Source organism: Piliocolobus tephrosceles, chromosome 11, assembly GCF_002776525.5.
Source record: "Piliocolobus tephrosceles isolate RC106 chromosome 11, ASM277652v3, whole genome shotgun sequence".
NCBI lineage: Eukaryota > Metazoa > Chordata > Mammalia > Primates > Cercopithecidae > Piliocolobus > Piliocolobus tephrosceles.
This window is the reverse complement of record NC_045444.1, coordinates 43,511,338-43,533,778: the sequence shown is the minus strand read 5'-3', so window position 1 is coordinate 43,533,778 and position 22,441 is coordinate 43,511,338. Positions and strand designations below refer to the sequence as shown.

At 39.2% G+C, this 22,441-nt stretch overlaps 1 protein-coding gene across 4 annotated transcripts in view; it reads left to right on the top strand.

Moving 5' to 3' along the window:
• The window catches only part of ACVR1 (activin A receptor type 1), a 142,687-nt gene that overhangs the window by 62,041 nt on the left and 58,205 nt on the right, over positions 1 to 22,441 (top strand). For all 4 annotated transcript variants that reach the window (XM_023217409.2, XM_023217406.2, XM_023217408.2 and 1 more), the window contains one exon: positions 14,727 to 14,800. In XM_023217409.2, the coding sequence (XP_023073177.1) occupies positions 14,734 to 14,800 (67 nt within the window). In that variant the 5' untranslated portion in view covers positions 14,727 to 14,733. The remainder of the gene's footprint in view (positions 1 to 14,726; positions 14,801 to 22,441) is intronic.

Here is a 22,441-nt window from a genome sequence, read left to right as displayed (position 1 = left end):
ACCTACCATCTCCTGGTTCATTCTAATGTCATGTGGAGTTTTTTTAGATTTAAGTCTTTGATCCATCTGAAATGTTAGGTATGAATTCAAATGAATTTTCCTCTAAATGCTCTATTAATTCGGGTTAGGTTGAATTGCTGTAACCAAGGGACTGAAATATGCTATGGTTCAAAGAACACAGAAGTTTATTTTTTCTTCACTTAACAGTCCCCGTGTAAGCAAAACAGATCAGCAGAACCACCATATCCACTAATCATTCAGAGGCTTGAGTTCCTTTGTCCTTTGGCTCTAGTAATTGTTGCTGTGATTATCTGCATGGTCCTATCTGAGTTACTGCTGTATCTGGGTCCATGGGAAGGGCAAAGGAGAAAGTCCAGGGCTGGTGATCAGAAACTGCAGACCTCACTACAGAGGAGAACTATAGTGATGAGAACTTTGTTATGTGGGTACATCTAGCTGCAGTGGAGACTGAAAAGTGAAGTCTGTGTTGGCTGCCTTGTACCCAAGAAGAAGGAAAGAAGGGATTTTAGTGGAAAATTAGCAGTCTCTGCCATATTGCCTAGAGATTTGGCTAAAACTTCCAATTTTACTGAACGATCCCGACTTTTCTCCTTTGGTTTCTTTTATAGTATAAATTTCCATGTAGATTTTGGTCTATTTCTGGGATAACCATTTAGTTTCATTAATCTATCTGCCTATTCATGCAGCAGAATCGCATTGTTTTAACTTTCTGAGGCTTAGTTTTTTTTTTCTTTTCTTTTTCATAGGGGTAAGTCTCCCCATTTTAAGTCCTATTTCACAGAATTTTAATACTTGTGTGTGTGTGTTAAAAATATGAACTTTAAAAGAATCATACCCAGTTACCACCCTCTTCCCCCATGAAGAAAGCCTATTATTTTGGGGATTTTGTTAAATGTATAGACTTCATTAGTGCAGGTTCACTCTTTATGATGTTAATTTTTCTTATTTGACCGTAGTGTGGCACAGTTCCTTTGAGAAAAACTGATCTGGCCGGGCGCGATGGCTCAAGCCTGTAATCCCAGCACTTTGGGAGGCCGAGACGGGCGGATCACGAGGTCAGGAGATCGAGACCATCCTGGCTAACACGGTGAAACCCCCCTCTACTAAAAAATACAAAAAACTAGCCGGGCGAGGTGGCGGGCGCCTGTAGTCCCAGCTACTCGGGAGGCTGAGGCAGGAGAATGGGAGGCTGAGGCAGGAGAATGGCGTAAACCCGGGAGGCGGAGCTTGCAGTGAGCTGAGATCCCGCCACTGCACTCCAGCCCGGGGTACAGAGCGAGACTCTGTCTCAAAAAAAAAAAAAGAGAAACACTCATCTGAACCCTAGACTTTCTATATCCTTTGACCCGTGACACTTATTGAAGTACGTGGGAGGAAGGACCACTTTATATGATATGTTAATTTTATTTCAATACATGATTTCTGATATGACCAGGAAACATACTTATTTCGCTATTCTATTAGGAATAAACTTGGAACTTGTAAAAACAATTTCTTCAGGTTGAAGATAAGGAAGAGTTGATATTTCAGAAGTTTATCACATAGACTTATTTGTAATATACAAACGTGGGCTAATTGTTGGCATATATATGATGCACAGTGCTTGTAACTTGCTTAGTGTATGTGTATGTGTGTGTATATTTCTAACAACATGTATTCAGCTTTTGTCCTTTCCTTTTTACCTTTTTTAATGTAAAATAAAACACAGATTTATACAAGAAGCTTACATAGTTTAGTTAATTACAAGGTGAGTATTTTTTGTGATCACTATGCAGGCCAAGAAACAGTATATTATGTAGTATATACACTATAGTAATTGCCTCCTTGCCTTTTTATGTGGGTCCATCAACCAGGTGTTCAGACCTATAGGTTGGTCTCGTATTATCTCTTTATGTTTTGTAAGTCTCTTAAACCTGGGGTTTCCACCTCCAGCCCTTTCTTTCCCTTACAGTTTCTCTGTTGAAGAACCTGGCCATTTGACCTCCAGCTTCTTACTTGCTAGATTTTGGTGATTGCATCCACATGGTTCAATTTGTTTTTCTTTTAGTGGCATATGTTGTATTAACACCACAATCTGGACACCGGGGATGCTCACTGCTACTGACTGGGTCCTTATTTCTATGCCCATTTAGTGGACAGAACCAGAAATTAAATATTTATAAAATAACTTTGCGAATTCCTTCTGATACTTGTGATTCAAATTCAGTTTAAAAGGTTTTATCTTAACCTTTTCTGTGTAACATCTTTATCTCCTTTATTTGACACAGATTTCTAGTCCTCAAACACAACAGGGGATGATAGTCAGAATAGTCCATAGATACTCATTTGCTTTCTTCTCTCAGTAGTGCCACAATACTAACACTATACCGCTAGTTATGAAAACTGAAAACAATTTCTTTTTGTTGAAATAGAATGCTATTTCCGTTCTCCTTTTAATTTTTTTTTTGTTGTTGTTGTCATTGTTAGAGGGTGTTTGAGTTGTTGAAAATTGGGCAGATTTAAACACTGATTAGCTCTTAGATGATATTTGAAGGAGGAATAATTTTAACTTTGTTGGGTGAGATGTGAGGTTTTAGTTATGTTTAGAAAAAAATCCTTATCTGTCAAAGAATTTGTGGGTGAAATGATATGACATCTGTGATTCTCATTAAAATACCTCAGGAAGAAAATGGGAATGGAGGAAATAAGGCTGCTTATTTTTGAAACGGGGGGTAGAATGTTGCTTATTTTTGAAACTAGAAGATTTTAAAAGGAGGCATATTATGCTTTCTGTTTCTTTGTAACTTGAACTATCTGTGATAAAAAAATTTAAATATTAATTTTATAAACAGTGAAAAGTAAAGAACATATGGGGAGGAGGGTAATAAGGAAGGAATAGACAGGGAGGGGAAAATGACTAAAGAATGGGTTATTTCATTCTCAACCTGGTAGTCCAGCCTGGTGGCCTACAGTGGTTCCTGAGTCTAAGAAAACAAGTAATGTCTTGAATGAAAAGAAAAGGCTGAGCTGTGGGGCCTAAACCAAGATTTAAGGCATGAGGGACAGAAGAGGAAGCTTCTATGCAAGGAAACTGAGAAAGATCAAAGCATTAGAAGTAAACATATCTGAGAGTGCAGCCCACAAATTCCAGCTAGGGAGGAAGCCAAGGGAAGAAGGTGGTCACAACCCCACATCCTACCTCATAAGTGAGTGAGACCTCCTTGTCATTCTCAGCATCACCCGATTTGCTGGGGGGTGGGGGATTCCTAGGCCTCGTCATCACAGATCGGAATCTCTAAGGAGTGAGGCTTGGGGATCCATATTTTGAGGAAGCTCCTTTGTGAACCTGAAGGATAAGGTAAGACTAAAACGAGGTAGAACCTTAACAAGGGGTATTTCAGTGGATTGACTAGGGCAGAACACTGTGGACCGAAGACTGGATGGGCGACATGGAGGAAGCCTGTGTAGTTGCTGTTCCAGAAAGTGTTCGGTGAAAGGATGAAGAGGGTGGATACTGGGGACCTTGGGGCTAAGGAGGTAGTGGTAGTTGAAATTGTTGCTATGATGATGTAAGAGAGATTGCCTATAAATGGGAAGGGTGTGGATGGTTTTCAGTGCAGGATAACTGAGCAGTTTGGCTACACATGCGCTTAGGCCCTCCACTGCCAGAGAGATTATTTTTTGGAAAGAGAGATTTTTGATGGTTCAGGGAAAGCTTGGAAATGTTTACCATGGATTAGATGTTTCTTTCACTTGTTAGCATTTTGAATTACATATTAAGGGAGGAGAAGCCTCAAGAGCTTCTCAGTGCCTTTGCTTCTCAAGTTCTTATTGGGCCTTTCTGGCCCATCCTTGAGAAAGAAAGAAGGAATGGGGCCTGGCACACTGGATGCAGGGAACCCCCCCTGCCACCTGTCCCCCATCATGTTCTTACAGTTTGCTCTTTCTCCATTTCCTTGCCTCATGTTAAATGGCAGTCTTGTATATGTAGAACCTCCTTAAGGGATATCCTGCTACAGAGTGGTGTTTTTCAGTCATTATACTTTTGGACTATTGGAAGCATACCCACGTTTCCACAGTGATTTCATAATCAGAGTGTTTGAAGGTTGTGGACAAGGACTGAGGTGAGAATACTGTTCTCCTATTTGCCACTGCCTTGGGGTCTTTGTTTTTAGTTTTAATTTTACATATTTTTTGGAGATAGGGTCTCACTCTGACACCTAGTCTGGAGTACAGTGGCATGATCATAGCTCACTGTAACTTTGAACTCCTGGGCTCAAGTGATCCTGTTGTCCCGGCCTCCAGAGCAGCTGGGACTACAGGCCCCCACCACCACTCCTGGCCAATTTTCTTTTTTTTTTTTTGTAGAGATGGGATCTCACTATGTTGCCCATGCTGGTCTTGAGCTCCTGGGCTCAAGCAATGCTCCTGCCTCAGCCTCCCAAACTGCTGGGATTACAAGCATGAACCACTGTGCTGGACTGCATTTTATTTTTAATAACAGACCAAATTCACCATTTTCTACTCTATCGACTTTCTACCTTTGTGTTCTTGGGCGCATCACCTATTTTTAAGATTTCATTCTTTCTCCCTACTTCATAGAGTGCATTTATTTTTACTTTTAACATTGTTTTCTTATTTAGTTCAGTGAGTGTTTCTGGTTGGGTGGGTGGTTTTTTGGTTACATCCGTTCTCCAGTCTCTCTCCACCCGGTATCCATCCAGAACCTCTCCCTGCCTCCTCTCCCCGTCTCCTTCTTGTTTTCTGTTGTGGTTACTTGGATGCTAACCCATTCAACTTGTGCACTGACCCTGGTACATGGCTCGTTTTCTTTCTCATGATCATATTTATACTTTTGATGGATATATTTAAATGAACAGCTGTGTGTTTGTTGAGTCATACCACAATTATCTGATTCTGCTTTAGCTGCTTGACTGGCAAAAGCATATTTCAAGCTAAATTGTGAGAGAATTCCATTAATCACATTCTATTTGGGGGAGGGGAGAGGAGAAAGACCACTAAGAGAATTCTTTTCCAAGATTAGTGTCAATTAGTGATTCCATTATTTAGAGTAGGTTGATCTGGTTGCTATTTAATGCGTCACTTGGAGAAACTTTACAAAGTTTAAATAACTGTAAAAATAACTATAAAAGGTTTAATGATAACAGCCGTGTAGGCAAAATTCCTTGGAATAATTGATGTGCAGATAAAGTTAGTTGCTGCTGCTGGTCTATTTAAATAGATACGGGGTCTTTCAAGAGTTCCTTTTTGTAAAGACCAGGGTTCTTGCCTCACATTGCTGTAATTCATTGGCTAAGTATTTTGTTTTAAGCCTCCTGAAAAGATAACATCTAATTCAGAAAGGTTACAACTTTCCTTTTTTTTTTTTTTTTTTAAATATATTACTGACTGTAACCTCTGGTCAAGTCTTTGGCTTTCATCGGCTGGATCTATTTTTCTCCTGACACTTCCTTGGGGTTCTTTCTGAAGGTTATTAATAGGCATGGAAGCATGGCTTTCCAAATAGCGTCAATAAATGTTAGAAGCCTTCAGGGGAGATAATATGTCAATTTCTGACTTGTAGGAGATGTATTTTCAAGAGACAGACGCTGTCTCAGAGGTCACTAGGGATGGCTCTGGGCCTATCAGCTGGTGTCTGCAACTAGAGATCCAAGCAATCCCTTCCGACTGGGATATTGTCCACCAGGGAGTTGTCTGGTACACCCGAGGTCTGCCAGCCGTCTTTTTGTTTGGCTGCCTCTCTTGGATGACACCCTTGAAAACTGGAATCCAAGTTACAAATGATATCTTTTAATTTATCTCAAATATCTGCTTGCTACTATATTAAATTGGGGACATAGAAACCCACCCCTGCCCCCCGTTTCCTTGCTAGGATATGTAAAACTTAAACTTCACCTTCCTCTCTCCACATCAAAGTGTAGCCAGGGCTAAAATGTTAAAATGAGTATGTTTTAATTTTTATTGTGCTCCTGGTAGGTGCCAAGCATGAGCATGTAGCCATGAACCAGGCAGAGTTCTTACTCTCATTTGCTTACATTTTGGTGTGTGGAAGAGGGAGAAACACAATAAAAATAAATAAAATAGTAAGTAAGTGGCAAATTTCACCTAGTTGTTAAGTGCTATGAAGAAGGTATGGTGGGGTAATGTAGTTCATGGGGGCGGGTGAGAAGGTCTGAGACAGGAATGGGCTTGGAGTGTGGGAGTGAGACAGAAGGCTTTGGTTAGGCCAGTGTGTAAAGTGTGGTGTTTCTCACTACAACAGAAAAGTGCTCCAGTGTCTCTCAGTAAAGACAGAGAAAGGGAGAGAGAGGGAGAGAGAGAGAGAAATGTACCTCTCTGGCCTTGACATTCCTTTCATCTTATACCCACCACCCAAAAATTATTATAGATTAATCACATTAGCCTGAGAATTGGGACAGCTGTTTCAGATGGGCAGTGCTTCTAACACCACTTGTAAGTCATGGGACGGATAGAAAGGTCTACACTGTTAGGTTAGAGGGGAAGCTTCAGGTCAGGCACAGCTAGAAATGAGACAGAGCACTGAGACAGTGTCTACCTGAGGACTTTGGGAAGAAGTGGGATTTGAAATGAACTTCAGAGTTACATGTCTAGATGAGCTTTATGGGAAGGAATAATGGGGCTTTTCCTACTAATAGGTTAAAAAAAAAGGTTCTAGTCACAGTATGCAAACAAGGGACAGGGAGTGAGCTGTGAGCTGCATTGGAGAATGTAACAAAATAGCAGGGAGATGATGGAGTCCTATCAGTTGAAACAAAGCAGGTGGACCATGGCTATTTGAAACAAAGGAATGAAGTGGAAAATGAGGGACAGACTCCATATAGTCAAACCTGGGGAAATAAAACCTAGTTTTGAGGTACGAGTAAGGCACACAGCAGGTGATCAAAACACTGGATTCTTAGAAGTTTAACGTAGGTATTCTGTGTATATCTGGAAGGGGTGTAGCAAAGTCTGTTTCATTCTGTGTACAGTTAAAATAAATTTATTGGGGAGCCTTTGATTCTTACATAGTAGCCTAAGCTAAACCTTTCACTTTCTTTCACGTTAAGCCTTATCTTTTTTTCATCTTTTTTCATTTTACAGATCATATTGTTTGCTTCCCTTCCTTCCCAAACCATATCTAGGGTCCATCTGTTACAGCTGGAATGTTTATAGTGTAACTCAGTCAAAACCCATTCTTTCCTGAAATAATCCATAATTATTTCCTCTAACTACAGGATAAACCGATCCAGGGCCTGGTTTTCAGTTCTATAGGACTTGTCCAAGAAGCTATTTGTATTCATCTATCATGAAAGATCAAATTACATGCTAATATTCTGAAAGTAACACCCCGCCAGAAACCCTCCAGCAGCAGTGAAGTCTATATAAAACCTAGCCTTGGCAATTTGCACATTGCCAGTTCAGACAGAGTGTGGTGTTAAAAATATTTAACAGGTCATTTTGAACCGTAGAAAAGACCCTGACTTAACTTATATGGTATGATAACTTCAGTTTAACCTTTCTTTGCAGCTATTACTGACAGCCCATGTCTCATTTCACTCCTCCCAAAGGCCCAGGTAGTTTGGCACAAGCTGCCTTTGGGTTAGCTCATTGCCTTTTGAGCATAGAAGAGATGTGACTGTTCTTGTATTATCTAATCAGTTGCAGTGGCTGATTTTGGCCCCGCCTGGTGGCGGCTGATGTAAGTCTGTTTTCCTTCAAAGTTTCATGTCTAGAATTTGCCTTGCTGGGCCTAACTTTGCCCCCAAATGTGTCTTACACTAATTCCGTTTATTTTGAAGGGTGAGTTTACAAGAGAACTGAAGAGTAGGGGTGGAAGATGGGAGCTAGAAACCACTGATGCACTATCAAAAAGACTTGTTTTTTTCTATGATGTCAACATCTTTTCTGGGGGCAGAGGGAGGAAGGAGATAATTGGAGATCACAGAGTAATATGAAATTGTTTAAGGTTGGAGAAATGGAAAGAAGGCATGATTGAATGGTGTATTAAATAACCATGAGTAAAGGTTGTTCTTTAAGAGGAAAATCAAGATTTTCAGTTGAAGTTCAGAAGAATTGAGGCTTGAATAAAATGTTAAGGATGGTAGAGCTTGGTGGCTCCCACCTGTAATCCTAGAGCTTTGGGAGGCCGAGGCAGGGGGATTGATTAAGCCCAGGAGTTCGAGACCAGACTGAGAAACATGGTGAAACCCCACCTCTACCAAAAAATACAAAAAGAATTAGTCAGACATGGTGGCATGTGCCTGTAGTCCCCACTACTTGAGGGGCTGAGGCAGCAGGATCATTTGAGCCGAGGAGGTTGAGGCTGCAGTAAGCTGAGGCTGCGCCACTGCACTCCAGCCTGGGCCATGGAGCAAGACCCTGCCTCAAAAAAACAAAAACAAAAACAAAACCCAAAAAACTGTTAAGGATGACAGAACAAGTTTGCTAAACTGTGGCTGGCTAGTTAAGTGAAAGTTGTGTAGAGTGGTGATTGGTTAAGACCTGAATGCTCTGATGTGGTGGTTTGTGGTTTGACCTGTGTCCTTAGGCAAGTTTCTTCTACCTTCCTAGATGACTAAGAAAAAGCAGGTTTCCACAAATTATTTTTCCACATTGCCTCTGCCTTTTATATTAAAGAGAATTATTATATTTTCCTTATGGAAGGCATAGTACAGAATGCCTAAAGATACATAAAGAAAAAAACTGTCATAGAATCGTAGTGAGAGCCCTTACCAATGGTGAGCAAGCATAGGTTAGAAAGTGTCTACACGTGGACAATGTAAAAGTCATTCAAAATAGGGGTGGGTGATTGTATGACCTGTCTTCCAAGATTCTTTCTAATTCACAGATTGTTAGAAATTGAATTGGGAAGAGTATCAAGAATGTCCTTATTGAATGAAGGTAGTCACTAAAGTATGCATTGAAGAATGAGTTTAGACCATCAGACAAGATAAATGAACACTTTGTCAAATTTTCCAATGGGAAAGAATTTTAGGGTTCATCTTATAACTTTCCTCTCATCCTGAATATTATAGTTAACAAAGTGTATGCTACTCGTAAGTCTAGTTTTCAGAAACATCCTTTATAGCTTTATCCTTTATAGCTTTATAAACATCCAGATTAGCACTTAGATTGCCTAATATGGATTCTGAAAGTTGCATATAGAAGTGTATTATATTCTCCGTTATTCTGTGACCAATATCACAGTAATTTTTTGGGTAGTACATTGTGGGGTATCTGTGGCTTTACCTAGCTGTAAAATTGTGATGAGCAAAAAAAGTGCCAAACTTGGTTTCAAGCCCACATACATTAGAAATTGAGCTAAATGCTAGCTCCTTAGCTACATACAATCTGATCTTCAAGTGGAATTTGAAAAGTACCATGGGATTTGGAAAGTCGTTTTGTACTGACCTGGTGATGTGTCTGTTTTTAGTAGAATATCATGGGAATGTTCTGTCTTCTAAGAAGGTAGGCCTGAGACATTATAAGAAACAGTATCGATTTAAAGAGGGTACCTTAGTTAAGTCAGGAGGTCTCTAACCATTTTCTGAATAGCAATTTTTCTCGTGTCTGAAATGTGAAAACCAGTTACTGGGGTAGGGGTCTTATCCAAGAACAGAAGGGAGATGTGTGTACATGAGAGGCACGGATTCATGAACACTTCAGATAATATTTTGCAGTCCTCAGTAGCCTGTGATTTTTCAGTTAGAGATTTTGGCATTACAGCCTTGCACAGGATTTAGTTGAACCCAAGCAAGATAAGCAGCTGTGAGTACCTTCATACAAGTTTATATCCCATTTCAAAAATATTTAGCTGTATACATAAAATATTATTCCAACATTAAAAAAAAAGTTAATGCTTTCTTCCTTGACTGTTGGACTTGTTGACGTCTGTAATGTTAGAGAGGTTAATGAAATTTCTAAAACTGTAGAACAGTGTCATTTTTGTCAGGTATCTAGTAAGTGCTCAGTCTAAAATATCTGGTACCATCTGGTTATCTGATAGAGTACAAAGACTGAACGTTTAAGGACTAAGTCAGTTATTCAAAGTGTTGTCCAAGAACTCCAGAGGCGCCTGAGACTTTCTCCGGGGTTTCACAAGGTCCTCCTTCTTCCAATGATATGGGTGATACTGGATTTTCTATATATACTGCAGCCAGTACATGATGTAACAGAATGAATGTAGATCATATATGAGAATCCAGCTGTCTTTTATTAAATCAGAGATTTTCAAAAAAGCAGGAAAACAATGCCACTTTTCTCACAACATGTTTTTTAAAAAATACATCATAGCTCTTTTAAAATAAAAAAAGGTAGTATGTTATTGTTATTTTATTATGAATAGAATATTTTTAAGATTCTGTTTAAATTTTTAACACTGTAAATATCAAGAGATGTAGCCTACATACACATGCTTCTCAGTAATTTTCAAGAGTTTAAAGAGATTCTGAGACCAAAAAAAGTTTTAAAAATACTGGAGTAAGGCAATCCTAGAATTATTGAGTTATTGCCACTCCCATTTTCCACTATTAGTCTCTCTTTCTTGCCAACTTACATATGAAAACTCCTTAGCCAAAAATATTTGAGAGCAGGAGAGTTGAAATTTTACTTTTAAAAATGATATTTTCTTTTTGGTATATTTTAAAATTAAAAATAGATCCTTGGGACTTCAGGTTGAGATTTTAGCATATTGATGTTTCTTATAATTGAAATATAGTCAGGAAATACCAGAACATTCCCCTTTCTACATTCTTTTTTTCTTTCCTTTTGGGGGTGCTGTTTTTAATAGCTGAGTTTACTGATCAGGAGAAGCACTGCAGACCCTGAACAAAATGGCAACCAGTAAGTTGACTTTTTTCCCAAAGATTTTTGGCAGATTTTGAGCTGTCTTTAAACACTGGAGACGGAATTAGTCCCTACTGTTTGAAGGTCTGAATTTATAATTCTTTTTCTGTCTTCTATTTATGAGCCTAAATTATTGTTTTAATTTTGTTCGCACAATGATAATCTGTTAATAGGTATTTGGGACATGGGCTTTTGCTGGCTTTGTGACGTGGAAAATATTGCCAGTGGTGATTGTTTCTTAGTTTTTTTTTTTTTTAATAATAAAAGGAGTCTTGATTTTGAAGCTTGTTAACTGTTGACTTTTACTATTACTTTAGCTAAATTCTACATATTAAAGTTATAGAGATGATAAATCTCTTAATCTTGCCATTCCTTTGCAGGTCTCTGTGTGTGTGTCTGTGTGCATGGTAGGGAGGGGCTGCTGTTAATTCTTTAGAATTTAAACTTAAATTGAGCTGATTAATTCAGGAAAAATTCTAATTAAACTGTTATTAAATGTGCACCTACTTGGCTCTGGCAGTGATGAACAAGATAGACTATAGATTTTGCTCCCATAGAGTTTACAGTCTAGTGACAGAGACAGATGTTCAAAAGCACACACAGGTATGAATACATAATTATTAATTAGGATGATTTGTATGAGTGAAACTTAAAGTGGTCTATAAGAATGAGCAGAGAGTATTTAAGGGTTTAGACAGGCTTCTAGAAGATGGTAGCCTTTAGAGAAGCCATTGAGACTTACAGGGTGAGTAGGAATTCAGTAGGTTGGGCCCTGAAAGAAGGGCCCAATCATAGGGAGCATCACGTAAAAATGTCCAGAGATAGGCAGAATGTGGCCTGGTGGGGGTGATAATAATGGATAGTGGGGACTGAGGAACTGCAGAATGATGGTGAGAGCCAAGGGGGCAATGAAGTTAGGTAAGTAGAGGGCCTAGAGTGCCTTACCTCTGTTCTGACCCTTGACTTCCTCTCTAGCCTTCTTGGGTGTTCTCCAACTTTTTGTAACTCTTCCAAACCCTTTGTGTCCTCGCCATTCTTGCGTTTTTTTCAGTCCTGAGGTTTGCCTTAAGTCCTCAGGACACACCATGCTTGCTCTGACCACAGGCACCTCAATAGAAGTGCCTTTTCCCTTGAGTATTACCCTATCTGTGTCCTTTGTTTACCCTCTCCCACCACATTCCCCAAAACATTTACCTTTTTCCTAGGACCTCTACTCATCCTTCTGATTTCTGATTCTTTTTCAGATGTTACCTCCCCAGGGAACCTCTGCACCCTCCAGAAAGTCTCAAGTTGTTTTGTTAACACGGTTATTCTATGTTTCTTCCCAACTCTTAATTCAGTTTTTAATTATGCAATCTTTTGATGATTATTTGATTACCACCATACACATATCTTGTAAGTGCCATGATAGCAAGGACCCTGTTTGTATTATGTAGCACATAGTAGGTTTTGAGTAGTTTTTGAATGCATTAATACGTTAATGAAGGACTGGGAATTCAGGTAAGACTGAGATAAGAAATAGTTTAGTTCAGCAATTTTCAATGGTTTGTGATGACATATCCCATAGGAAGTTTTTTGATGCACCCGCAATATGTAAATTGGCTATACATTTTACATAAAATAAATAAGTACATATTATAAAACATACATAAAATAGCAATTAAATAAGCATAAAATATTTAAGGTGTTGCCAATGGCAGTGGAATAATGTTATCATCAATGAAATTCTCAGGCCACTCAGGATAATGTTTACTACCTATGACTAGTTGCAAATCCATTTTTCAAATGTTTTCAAATTTTGAATTTGGGGAGACTGTTTCTTGTCAGATTGAACTGAATATTACTACTTTTCTCTAGCAAAGTGGTTAAGGAAGAACCAGTAGAAATAAGTGATGTTAAGTCTACCGTTTTCTTACTCTTCTCTGGTGCTTGCATTAATAATATGTGCAATCTCTAGTTTCTTTAATGGTTTTAGAACACTTGCCATTTGGGAAGGCTCATTTCACTGTAAGTAGCCAATGTAACCTGTAATTCCACTTGAACAGACTTTCAAAACTACAAGTACGTGGTTGTACTCTATAAGCAAATCATGTCCACTCTAATGTTATGTAACTCGTAGTCTTTCTGAAAGATACCTCCTGTACTAGACTGTCATGGAGAACTGAGATAGAGACCAGATTAAGTCTCAAGTTATTTTCTACTTTATTAGATTAAAACATTCTTATGAAAAAGCAGTTTAATAATTTCATTCCATAGCTCAATGAATGACCCCTTGCTTGTTCCTTGGATGTGCATACCTGTTTTGGAGATGAGTGGACCAGTGCTGGAGACTGCCCTAGACAGATGATTATGAGTCCATGCCAGGGGCTGAAACCACTGCTGAGGGAGAGGTTTTTCACCAAGGACTTACCTTTGAGCTGGAATCATGTATGACAGGAGGAGGCAATGGGGTTGGAGAGGGGTGGAGGATGGGGCTCAGGACAGTTCAAGCAGAGGGGAACAAAAAGCATATTCATGTCCATAGGTACAGAGATGTGTTGGAGGAGTCACATTCTGGTTGTGAGGGGCCAAGATGAAGGATTTGTATGTCCCCAAAAGGACTCACTTATAGGAAAGATCTGTGTGAACATGGAAATAACAAAAACAACAACAGTAGTAGGATCTTGCTCAAGTTTCATATGCTTTTAAAAATAGAAAAGGAAGGTACATAAAAATCCCCTTTACTTCCTCCCTTACCTTGCTTTTAGGAAAGGGATTGACTGAAATATAATTATGGAACCAAAGAGAAATAAATTTAAGTGAGGGGTGGTAAGATATGATGGAGGTATGGATGGTAAACCCAAAAAATTGATTTTTTTCAAATTTTAAAAATCATTAAAAACAAATAGAGATGGGGTCTCACCGTGTTGCCCAGGCTGGTCTCAAGCTCCTGGGCTCAAGTGATCATCCTACCTCGGCCTCCAAAAGTGCTGGGATTACAACTGTGAGCCACCGCACCCAGCCTAAATAATTTGATTTTAAAGGTCAACACTCCAGACGTGCTAGATAGCAACGGGCTTTCACTCTTTGCTTTAAAGCTGAAAGAGTGCAAGCACACTAACCTATCATTAAAGAACTTTGCCAGCTTTTTCTTTATTTTACCATCCAGAAAATTGCAGCTAACCAAACTCCCATCACATTCCTGATATTTCACATTATTCAAATGGAAAAGTTTAAAAAAAATTTTTTTACGTGATTTTAGTTGTTGTCTATCCTTGTTAAATTTGTTTAATGGAGAAATGCATTGCTTTGCCTTAGATGGGGTAAAAGTTTGTATTTTTTTGTTCTTTGTTTTTGCTTTAGGTCTGTATGTTGATGTAGGTTGCTCTACCTCCAGTCCTTTTAAAGGAGAAATGAGACTCTAGCATAGTAATTTGGCTTGAATTATTCAGTCGCTTAATCTTTAACATCGTGTTAAAATAGTCTATTCATGCTTCTCAGGGTTTTTAATTTAGTGCCAATTTTGCATTCAAATGGGGTAAGATAAAATTCAAACCTAAAATCTTTTGGAACATGCTTCACTTTATAGCTGAAAATTTTTCGTTTCCTTGTTGATTTCTTTGTAAGAGAGTAGACTCTGAGAAAGTACCCTTGGAGTGACTGCCAGTTGGAAGTGAATATGACTAACTCTTTAAGGTAATATGTTTAGGTCCACATAAAAGGTGTATGTTTAAATGTAGTAATACATAAGGCAATATATCTGAGGATGATTAGTAAGAAGGGCCTTGAGTGGCAGTTTGAAGGTGGTATGCTTAATTTAATTTGTCTTCCTGCAGTTAGATGTTTATGCTTTACTTACATCTCCTTTTTTCCCTTTACAGTTGGACAATGGTAGATGGAGTGATGTTTCTTCCTGTGCTTATCATGATTGCTCTCCCCTCCCCTAGTATGGAAGGTAAGTGACTCACATCTCTTTGGGTTAAGATAAGTATACTGTGATTTTTTTTTTTTTGGCGTATTATAAACTACTTCTTAAGCCTATCAAAGTTAACACACTCTTTTTATAATAAATATTTGGTGATTATTGACTCTTTTGAAGTGAAATTCTTATATACATTATATCTGAATATTTACATACACCTATTTTTTTTTAAAATTCAACCTAATTTTCTACTTAAAATAAATACAGGACCAAGCATGGTGGCTCACGCCTATAATCCCAGCACTTTGGGAGGTCGAGGCAGGTGGATCACCTGAGGTCAGGAGTTCGAGATCAGCCTGGGCAACATGGTGAAACCCTGTCTCTACTCAAAATGCAAAAGTTGCTGGGCGCGGTGGCAGGCACCTGTAATCCCAGCTACTTGGGAGGTTGAGGCAGGAGAATTGCTTGAATCTAGGAGGTGGAGGTTGCAATGAGCCAAGATCGTGCCATTGAACTCCAGCCTGGGCAACAGAGTGAGACTCTGTCTCTAAATAAATAAATAAATAAATAAATAAATAAATAAATAAGGAGAAATAAGAGAAAATTATTAACAATAAAACATATGTTTAAACAAATGCGAGGCTGGGTGCAGTGGCTCATGCCTGTAATCCCAGCACTTTGGGAGGCCAATTGCGGGTGGATCACTTGAGGTCAAGAGTTCAAGACCAACCTGGCCAACATGGTGAAACCCCATCTTTACTAAAAGTACAAAACTTAGCCGAGTGTGGTGGTGTATACCTGTAATCCCAGATACTTGGGAGGTTGAGGTGGGAGGATTGCTTGAACCCAGGAGGTGGAGGTTGCAGTGAGCCGAAATCACATCACTGCACTACAGCCTGGGCAACAGAGCAAGACTCCATCTCAAACCCCCACCCCCCGTCCCCCCGAAGAAAAGCCCAAATGTGATATATTATGGTGTAGTTAGGCATGAGTCTACAAGAAGATATGATGAAGTAATACATGCTTACATGTATATAGGTAATAATCTTCAACATCTTCGAAAATAGATTGGTACTGGTGTGTTATATTGGTGGCTTAGTTGTCATAAGTGGTCTCTTACCTTCAGTGATTGAATTTTCTGAATTGGTGAACAGATTTTGGTGGAATTAAAAAAAACCAGAACCGTTGGCCCCTGATTTATATACTAGTTATATTTTTGGAATATTCAGTATACATTAAGACAGTGTGAGACACACATACTTTGTGTTTTAGGTACTGGTTTCAGTTCTACAAAGATTATTCATGAAAATGAATGCTCAGTGGGATAGTTGATACTTGTGGGTCAAAGGCTATGTCTTGGCCTATTTGGGATGTTATAACAAAAATGCCAGAAACTGAGTGGATCAAAAACTAAACATTTATTTCTCACAGTTCTGGAGGCTGGGAAGTCTAAGTTCAAGGTGCTGGCAGATTCCGTGTCTGATAAGGGCTCGTTCCTCATAGAGGGCGCCTTCTCTGTGTTGTCTCATGGTGGAAGGGGCTAGCTAGCTCTCTGGGTTCTCTTTTATAACAGCACAAATCTCAATCATGAGGGGTCTGCCCCCATGATCTAATCACCTCAAAAGGCCCTACTTCCTAATACCCTCACCTTGGGAGTTATGATGTGGCATGAATTTTGGGGAGACACAAACATTCAGGCCATAGAAGGCTAATTCTTAGTTGTGTGGCACCATCCAGGCATTTCAGTGCCTTTGGTGTCTCTGACCCTTGCTTACTTACTTTCATTACTCACCCTCCCATCCCCTTGTTTCCAAAAAGTTGCTCAGGGATGGTCCTGTACTTGTTGAAAAGGACAAAATAGATGATCAAGAGAGAAAGATAGTAAAAGTTGCTCATAATTCCCTTCGCTTACATGTAATTGCTTTTAACATGTTGATACATATCTTTCTAGATACAGAAAGCCTAAACACTACTTTATTGCGCATTGAGCAGCACCCGCTTTATTTTACAAGTGTTCCTCCATAAAGAGTAGTGCTTATTGTAGGAATCTCGGCCTTGTTATGGTCACATGGGACAGTAAGACTAATGCCCCTGTTACAGGCTCTTCGGGGTATAGTGGTCTTCTTTATATAATTGATGAGTTTTCAAGGAGGCATATAATTTGACAAGTTAGTATAGCCAACAGTGTGAAAAAAATCAGTACTTAAAATGTTGCGTCTATTTCATTACATATTAGGTTCATAATATTTGATCTGTTCCTATCTCCTTCCCATACTTAATGACATATATTATACTTCTCCATTGTCCTATATGGTAGCTGATAGTCACATATAGCATTTGAAATGTGGCTAATATGAGTGGAAATATGCTGTAAATGTAAGATACAAGCTGGAGTTTGAACACAATAAAAATGTAAATTTGACCTGTTTTTTCCTACTGCTGTGATAAAACTTAGAATTACATTAGGTGGCTCACATTTTGTTTCTGTTGGCCAGTGCGGTTATAGACCATTTTAGATACCTAGTTTATATTCCACTCTGAGCAGTGTTGTTAAAGATATTCCCATAGTATGGCAGTTGTGTCAGTTAGTACCAAGAAGGTGTGGGAAAAGGATCCTGAGTGGCAATGTTGAAGGAATTAATACGAGGAAATGGGCTTATATTAAAGCTGGGAGGATTTGATGAGCTAACAGTGGTTTTCAATTGGGGGGGGGGGGTAATTTTATCCCCCAGGGGATACCTGACAATTGCTGGAGATATTTCTAACAGTCAAGTTTCTAGGATATTTTTACCTCTTTTAAGTTGGTAAATAATACGATTATTACTTAAAAATCTAAGGAATGTTGAGAATTAAAGTCCCTCCAAATTTCACTCTCTTCCTTAGTTACCATATCAATTCTGTATGATATTTTTGTTGTTGCTATTTTGTTGTCGTTGTTGTGGTTTGAAACGGGGTCTCTTTCACCCAGGTTGGGGTGCAGTGGCGCGATCTCAGCTCACTGCAACCTTCTCCTCCCGGGCTCAAGTGTTCCTCCCACATCAGCCTCCTGAGTAGCTGCAACCACAGGCTTATGTACCACAACTAGCTAATTGTTTTGTATTTTTGGTAGAGATGGAGTTTTGCTGTGTTGCCCAGGCTGGTCTCCAACTCCTGAGCTCAAGTGATCCACCCCCTTGGCCTCCCAAAGTGCTGAGATTATAGGCTTAAGCCACCTTGGCTGGCCATCGATTCTGTATGATATTTTGCCTTTTCTTTTTCTTTTTTCTTTTTTTTTTTTTTTTTTTTGAGGCGGAGTCTTGCTCTGTCGCCCGGACTGGAGTGCAGTGGCCGGATCTCAGCTCACTGCAAGCTCCGCCTCCCGGGTTTACGCCATTCTCCTGCCTCAGCCTCCCGAGTAGCTGAGACTACAGGCGCCCGCCACCTCGCCCAGCTAGTTTTTTTTTGTATTTTTAGTAGAGACAGGGTTTCACCGTGTTAGCCAGGATGGTCTCGATCTCCTGACCTCGTGATCCGCCCGTCTCGGCCTCCCAAAGTGCTGGGATTACAGGCTTGAGCCACCGCGCCCGGCCGCCTTTTCTTTTTCTTTTCTTTTATTTTTTTTGAGGCAGAGCCTTACTCTGTCACCAGGGCTGGAGTGCAGTGGCACGATTCTGGCTTACTGTGGTCTCAACCTCCTGGGCTTAAGCAGTCCTCTTGCCTCAGCCTCCCAGGGCACCATGCCTAGCTAGTTTTTGTATTTTTTGTAGAGCTGGGGTCTCACTGTGTTGCCCAGGCTGGTCTCCCAACTCCTGGGCTCAAGCAATCCTCCCACCTCTATCTCCCAGTGTGCTGGGATTATAGGCGTGAGCCACCGCACCCTGCCTCTGTGGTATGAGGCAGTTCAGATGATATCATGGGTGGACCTGCGATGTAGGCAATGTATACAAAAAGAGAGAGGAAGAGACAGAGAAGTGGAAAGGTAGTGTGAGGAGAGAAGGAGAGGTGGAGAGAGAATGGGGAAAAGAGTGGGGCGGAAAAAGGACAGTTATGGAGCAATGCTAATAGCCATGCTACTAGTTGTTTTTTTCCCCTGCTTTCAGCTCTTAAGCTGTCCAAAAATCCAACAAATAACCTCTTAATGCCACAATGAAGACATGTAAAACATGTAAAAGTTAGTTTAGGCTGAAGTGGAAATGGAAATAGATCGACACTTCAGGTTTTGCTATTTAATCTATCACCACCACTAGGATGTTTGCAAGTATGGAAAAGAGCATATCATCCTTTAATTGCAATGGCTATTTTTTTTTTTTTTAAAAGAATATCCAGTGAGTGCTATAACCTAGCATACTCTAATCATAATAGCAGTTGCCTTAGTGCTGTCTTTCTTCTGTGACTCAGCTCCCTATTATGCGTTTGTGTGTGTGTGTGTGTGTGTGTTCTATGGAAGGCATTTTGTTTTTATATATTTAATAGGAAAATTTTAAAAACCAAAGAGAAACCCTATTTATAATACACTCTATTATCCTCGACATTAGTTAAAAAGCAAATATTAAGTACAAATACTTAACCAAAAGAGGTAAATAATGGGGCCAATCACAAAAATCTGTAATATCTCTGTAGCTTGTCTACTGCTGAGTGACAAGCTTTACATGTAATTAATAAAATGCCTTAGCTGTTCTATAAACATCAAATATGGGTCTATTTCCTTTTAAGCTTAGTAGTCTAAATAACCTCTTAATGCCACAATGAATGTCTTCATTCTTGGGACATAAATAAGAGAGTCATGAGATTTTGTTCTAATACATTTTGTTGGGTAGTGTATTCTTCTTAGTCTATGAAAAAAAAAACCTTTACCCCTTTGTCTCTCAAATGTCTCATAAATATCGATTAGAATAGTGGTAATATTTCAAATATTAGTTCCAAACAATGATTTTTTTGGTAGAGTTTGAGTGTACTTCAGAGTATTTCTCAAGTTCTATGGAATCCTAAATGCTCTGGGCAATAAAAGATTTTTTCACCACTTATATTGGGAAAATGCTTTCCAATATAATGACCTATTTGCTGATTATACGTAATATTTAATGAGTGCTTAATATGCACCAGATATTGGGCTAGCTTTCATGCATAATTTCCTATAATCCTCACAAGTGCCCTCATAAGATACATTTTTTTGGATATGCTTTTGGATTGGTTAAAGCTCTTGCTTAAGGTTACACAGCCAACAAAAGGCATCATATACTTTGAGGAATGGTGTTCAAGAGCTCCAGTCATTATCAGTCCTCTTCAAAATTTTGCATTTTTTTTTTTGTGCCCTAAATTAGCTATATCCACGTTCATATTATGTTTGGTGCATACTAGAATCCAGCTGAATCCAGTCTGTTTGAGAGCGTGAGAAGAGAGTTTGTAATAGCAAATGATGAGGCCCCTTCACCTGGGGTTGTGTTTCTTACTTTTCTTGTCTCTCCTACCAGTGATCATTTTTCATATTCATTATATATACAACTCTAGCTGCAGGAAGAGTTTTATTTGCTCTCGTAGAGAAGAGCACTTGAGTCCTAATTACCTGTATATCCTTCCCTTTCCTTCCCGTTAATAAGACTAATCATGCTCTAATACTACTATTATACCACCAGGGTGAAGGCAGAACCTCCATGTTTGACTTTTCTTTTGTCCCTGTACGCATTTGCAGGTGAAGACTATGACACAATTACTTTAAAGGGAATATTGCTCCTTTGGAAATATTTCAAAGCTGAGACGACCCACATTTTATTAAATTTGTAAACCACAGTTAGATTTTATTATAGCAACGAAGGCCAGACTTAAGCAGAATTTTTTCGCAAGAAATTTCGGCCTGTTCTAGAGAAGACTGCTAGGTACTAAATTATTTTCTGAGTTAACTTGATTTTAGTATTTCCAAAGCCATCACTACTCAGACTTTCCAGCCCCACTACCCAATGAGGGAAGGAAGGAGATAATTTCAATGGACTTTTTGTTAGGGTTACAAAGGTGCCCCTCTTTGCTGCTGTCGGGGGGAAGAATAGAGTAAGCCTTTCTTTGATTTTCTCATTATTAGGGATTCAGGAAGTTCTTGAAGGGGTGAATGCATGTAAGAGAAATGTCTTAGTATTACATTTGTTTCTCTTCTTGTTACTATAATTTATCTCTTGTTCAGAATAAAATCTTTTTCTTTGGCATATCATCAAATGGAAGATGTTTTTAGGGAGAGAGATGACATATACTAAGCCATTTGCTACTACTGGGACTAGAATGTAAATATCTGATGAAGCATCATACTTTTAAGATACTGCTTCTTTATTATCAAGTTTTCTTATTTTACAAAATGATCCTATACTAGTTGATGCAAGGTGAGCTGTGAGAAAGCATCCTTTCAGCCTTTCGTTCCTGGGAAGTATTTGTTTCAGCCATGAGTAGTTAAACTAGTGCCATATTCTCTTTTTTTTTTTTTTTTTTAGTGGACAGTAGAAGAGGGGTATGGATAGCAGTAGGGTGTGGGAGGATGCTAAACATTCATTCAAAGAAAATCAAATATTGAATAGAGGAGAAAACAAATTCCACACCCAAGCTCATGAAATGATTTCCTTGTGGTCAGCAGTGTGCAGTGCAGTCACTTCTAAGTGTCCCCTTTTATAAAGACAGGTCTCCAGAGTGAGAGGATTAATGCCATATGCTCTTTGTGGAAAAACTTGTAAAGCAGAAGGATTGTAGGCATGTCATATAGGCCGCTTTCACTCTTGAAAAGGAAGACACCAAGGAAAATAAAACACACTTAAAAATTCATTTGTAACTCTTAAAACACTGCAAACTGTCCTGCGGAACTTTCCTCTGCAGCCCGGGATGACCCCAGGCAAGATTCCATACATAATGTTTTTTCCTAATAGCCATAGTGACTCAGAACTCATGTCATTCCAAGATAGTGTAAGACACAGGCGAGGTGGCTTTCAAACTTTTGACTGTGACTCACAGCAAGAAGCATTTTGGAGTAAGGCCCACTGCATGGATAGTGCCCACACACATCTGAAATGAAAATTTCATGAAACAGTAATTACTCTTACTATGTTTAATGTGCACCTATTTCTTGTCTTTTAAATTTTTATTCAGTTTTATTTCACTTAAAAAGACAGGAAGAAACCTTGTTTTAAACTACTAACTTGATTTTGCTACCCAATAGTGGGTCCTACCCCATACTGAAATTAAAAAAGACACCACCAGTCTGCTTCAAGGGTTCACTGCACAGGAGTTCCTACTGCCCTCATGTGACAGCTCTGACACCTGACTATAGGTCATCTGGTGTATTCCTCAACAAAGCTGGTCTAGAACCTTTTATTTTTTCACAACTCCATGTAGCCTGACCATCCTTTCTCTCTAAGTCAGTGATTTGGCAGGAAGAGGGAAGTTTACATTTGAACCTTCTCAGCCTGGATCATACACTGGAGCACCTGCGGCCTGATTCTCATCAGCTGAATCTGAGCCCTGCAAGCAGGGTGTTTCCTAGAGCCATGGTTAATGCTACATCTAATTCTTTGTTATGGGCTAGAACAGAACATGGACTTTGCTGAGAATATGTATATGGGATGTGAGGAGGAGAGATGTGGGAAGAAGAGAAACAATAAAAGGAAGAATGAGAAATTCCTCTTGGGCACATGGTGGTGACATTCACCTTAAAAAAAAAAAAAA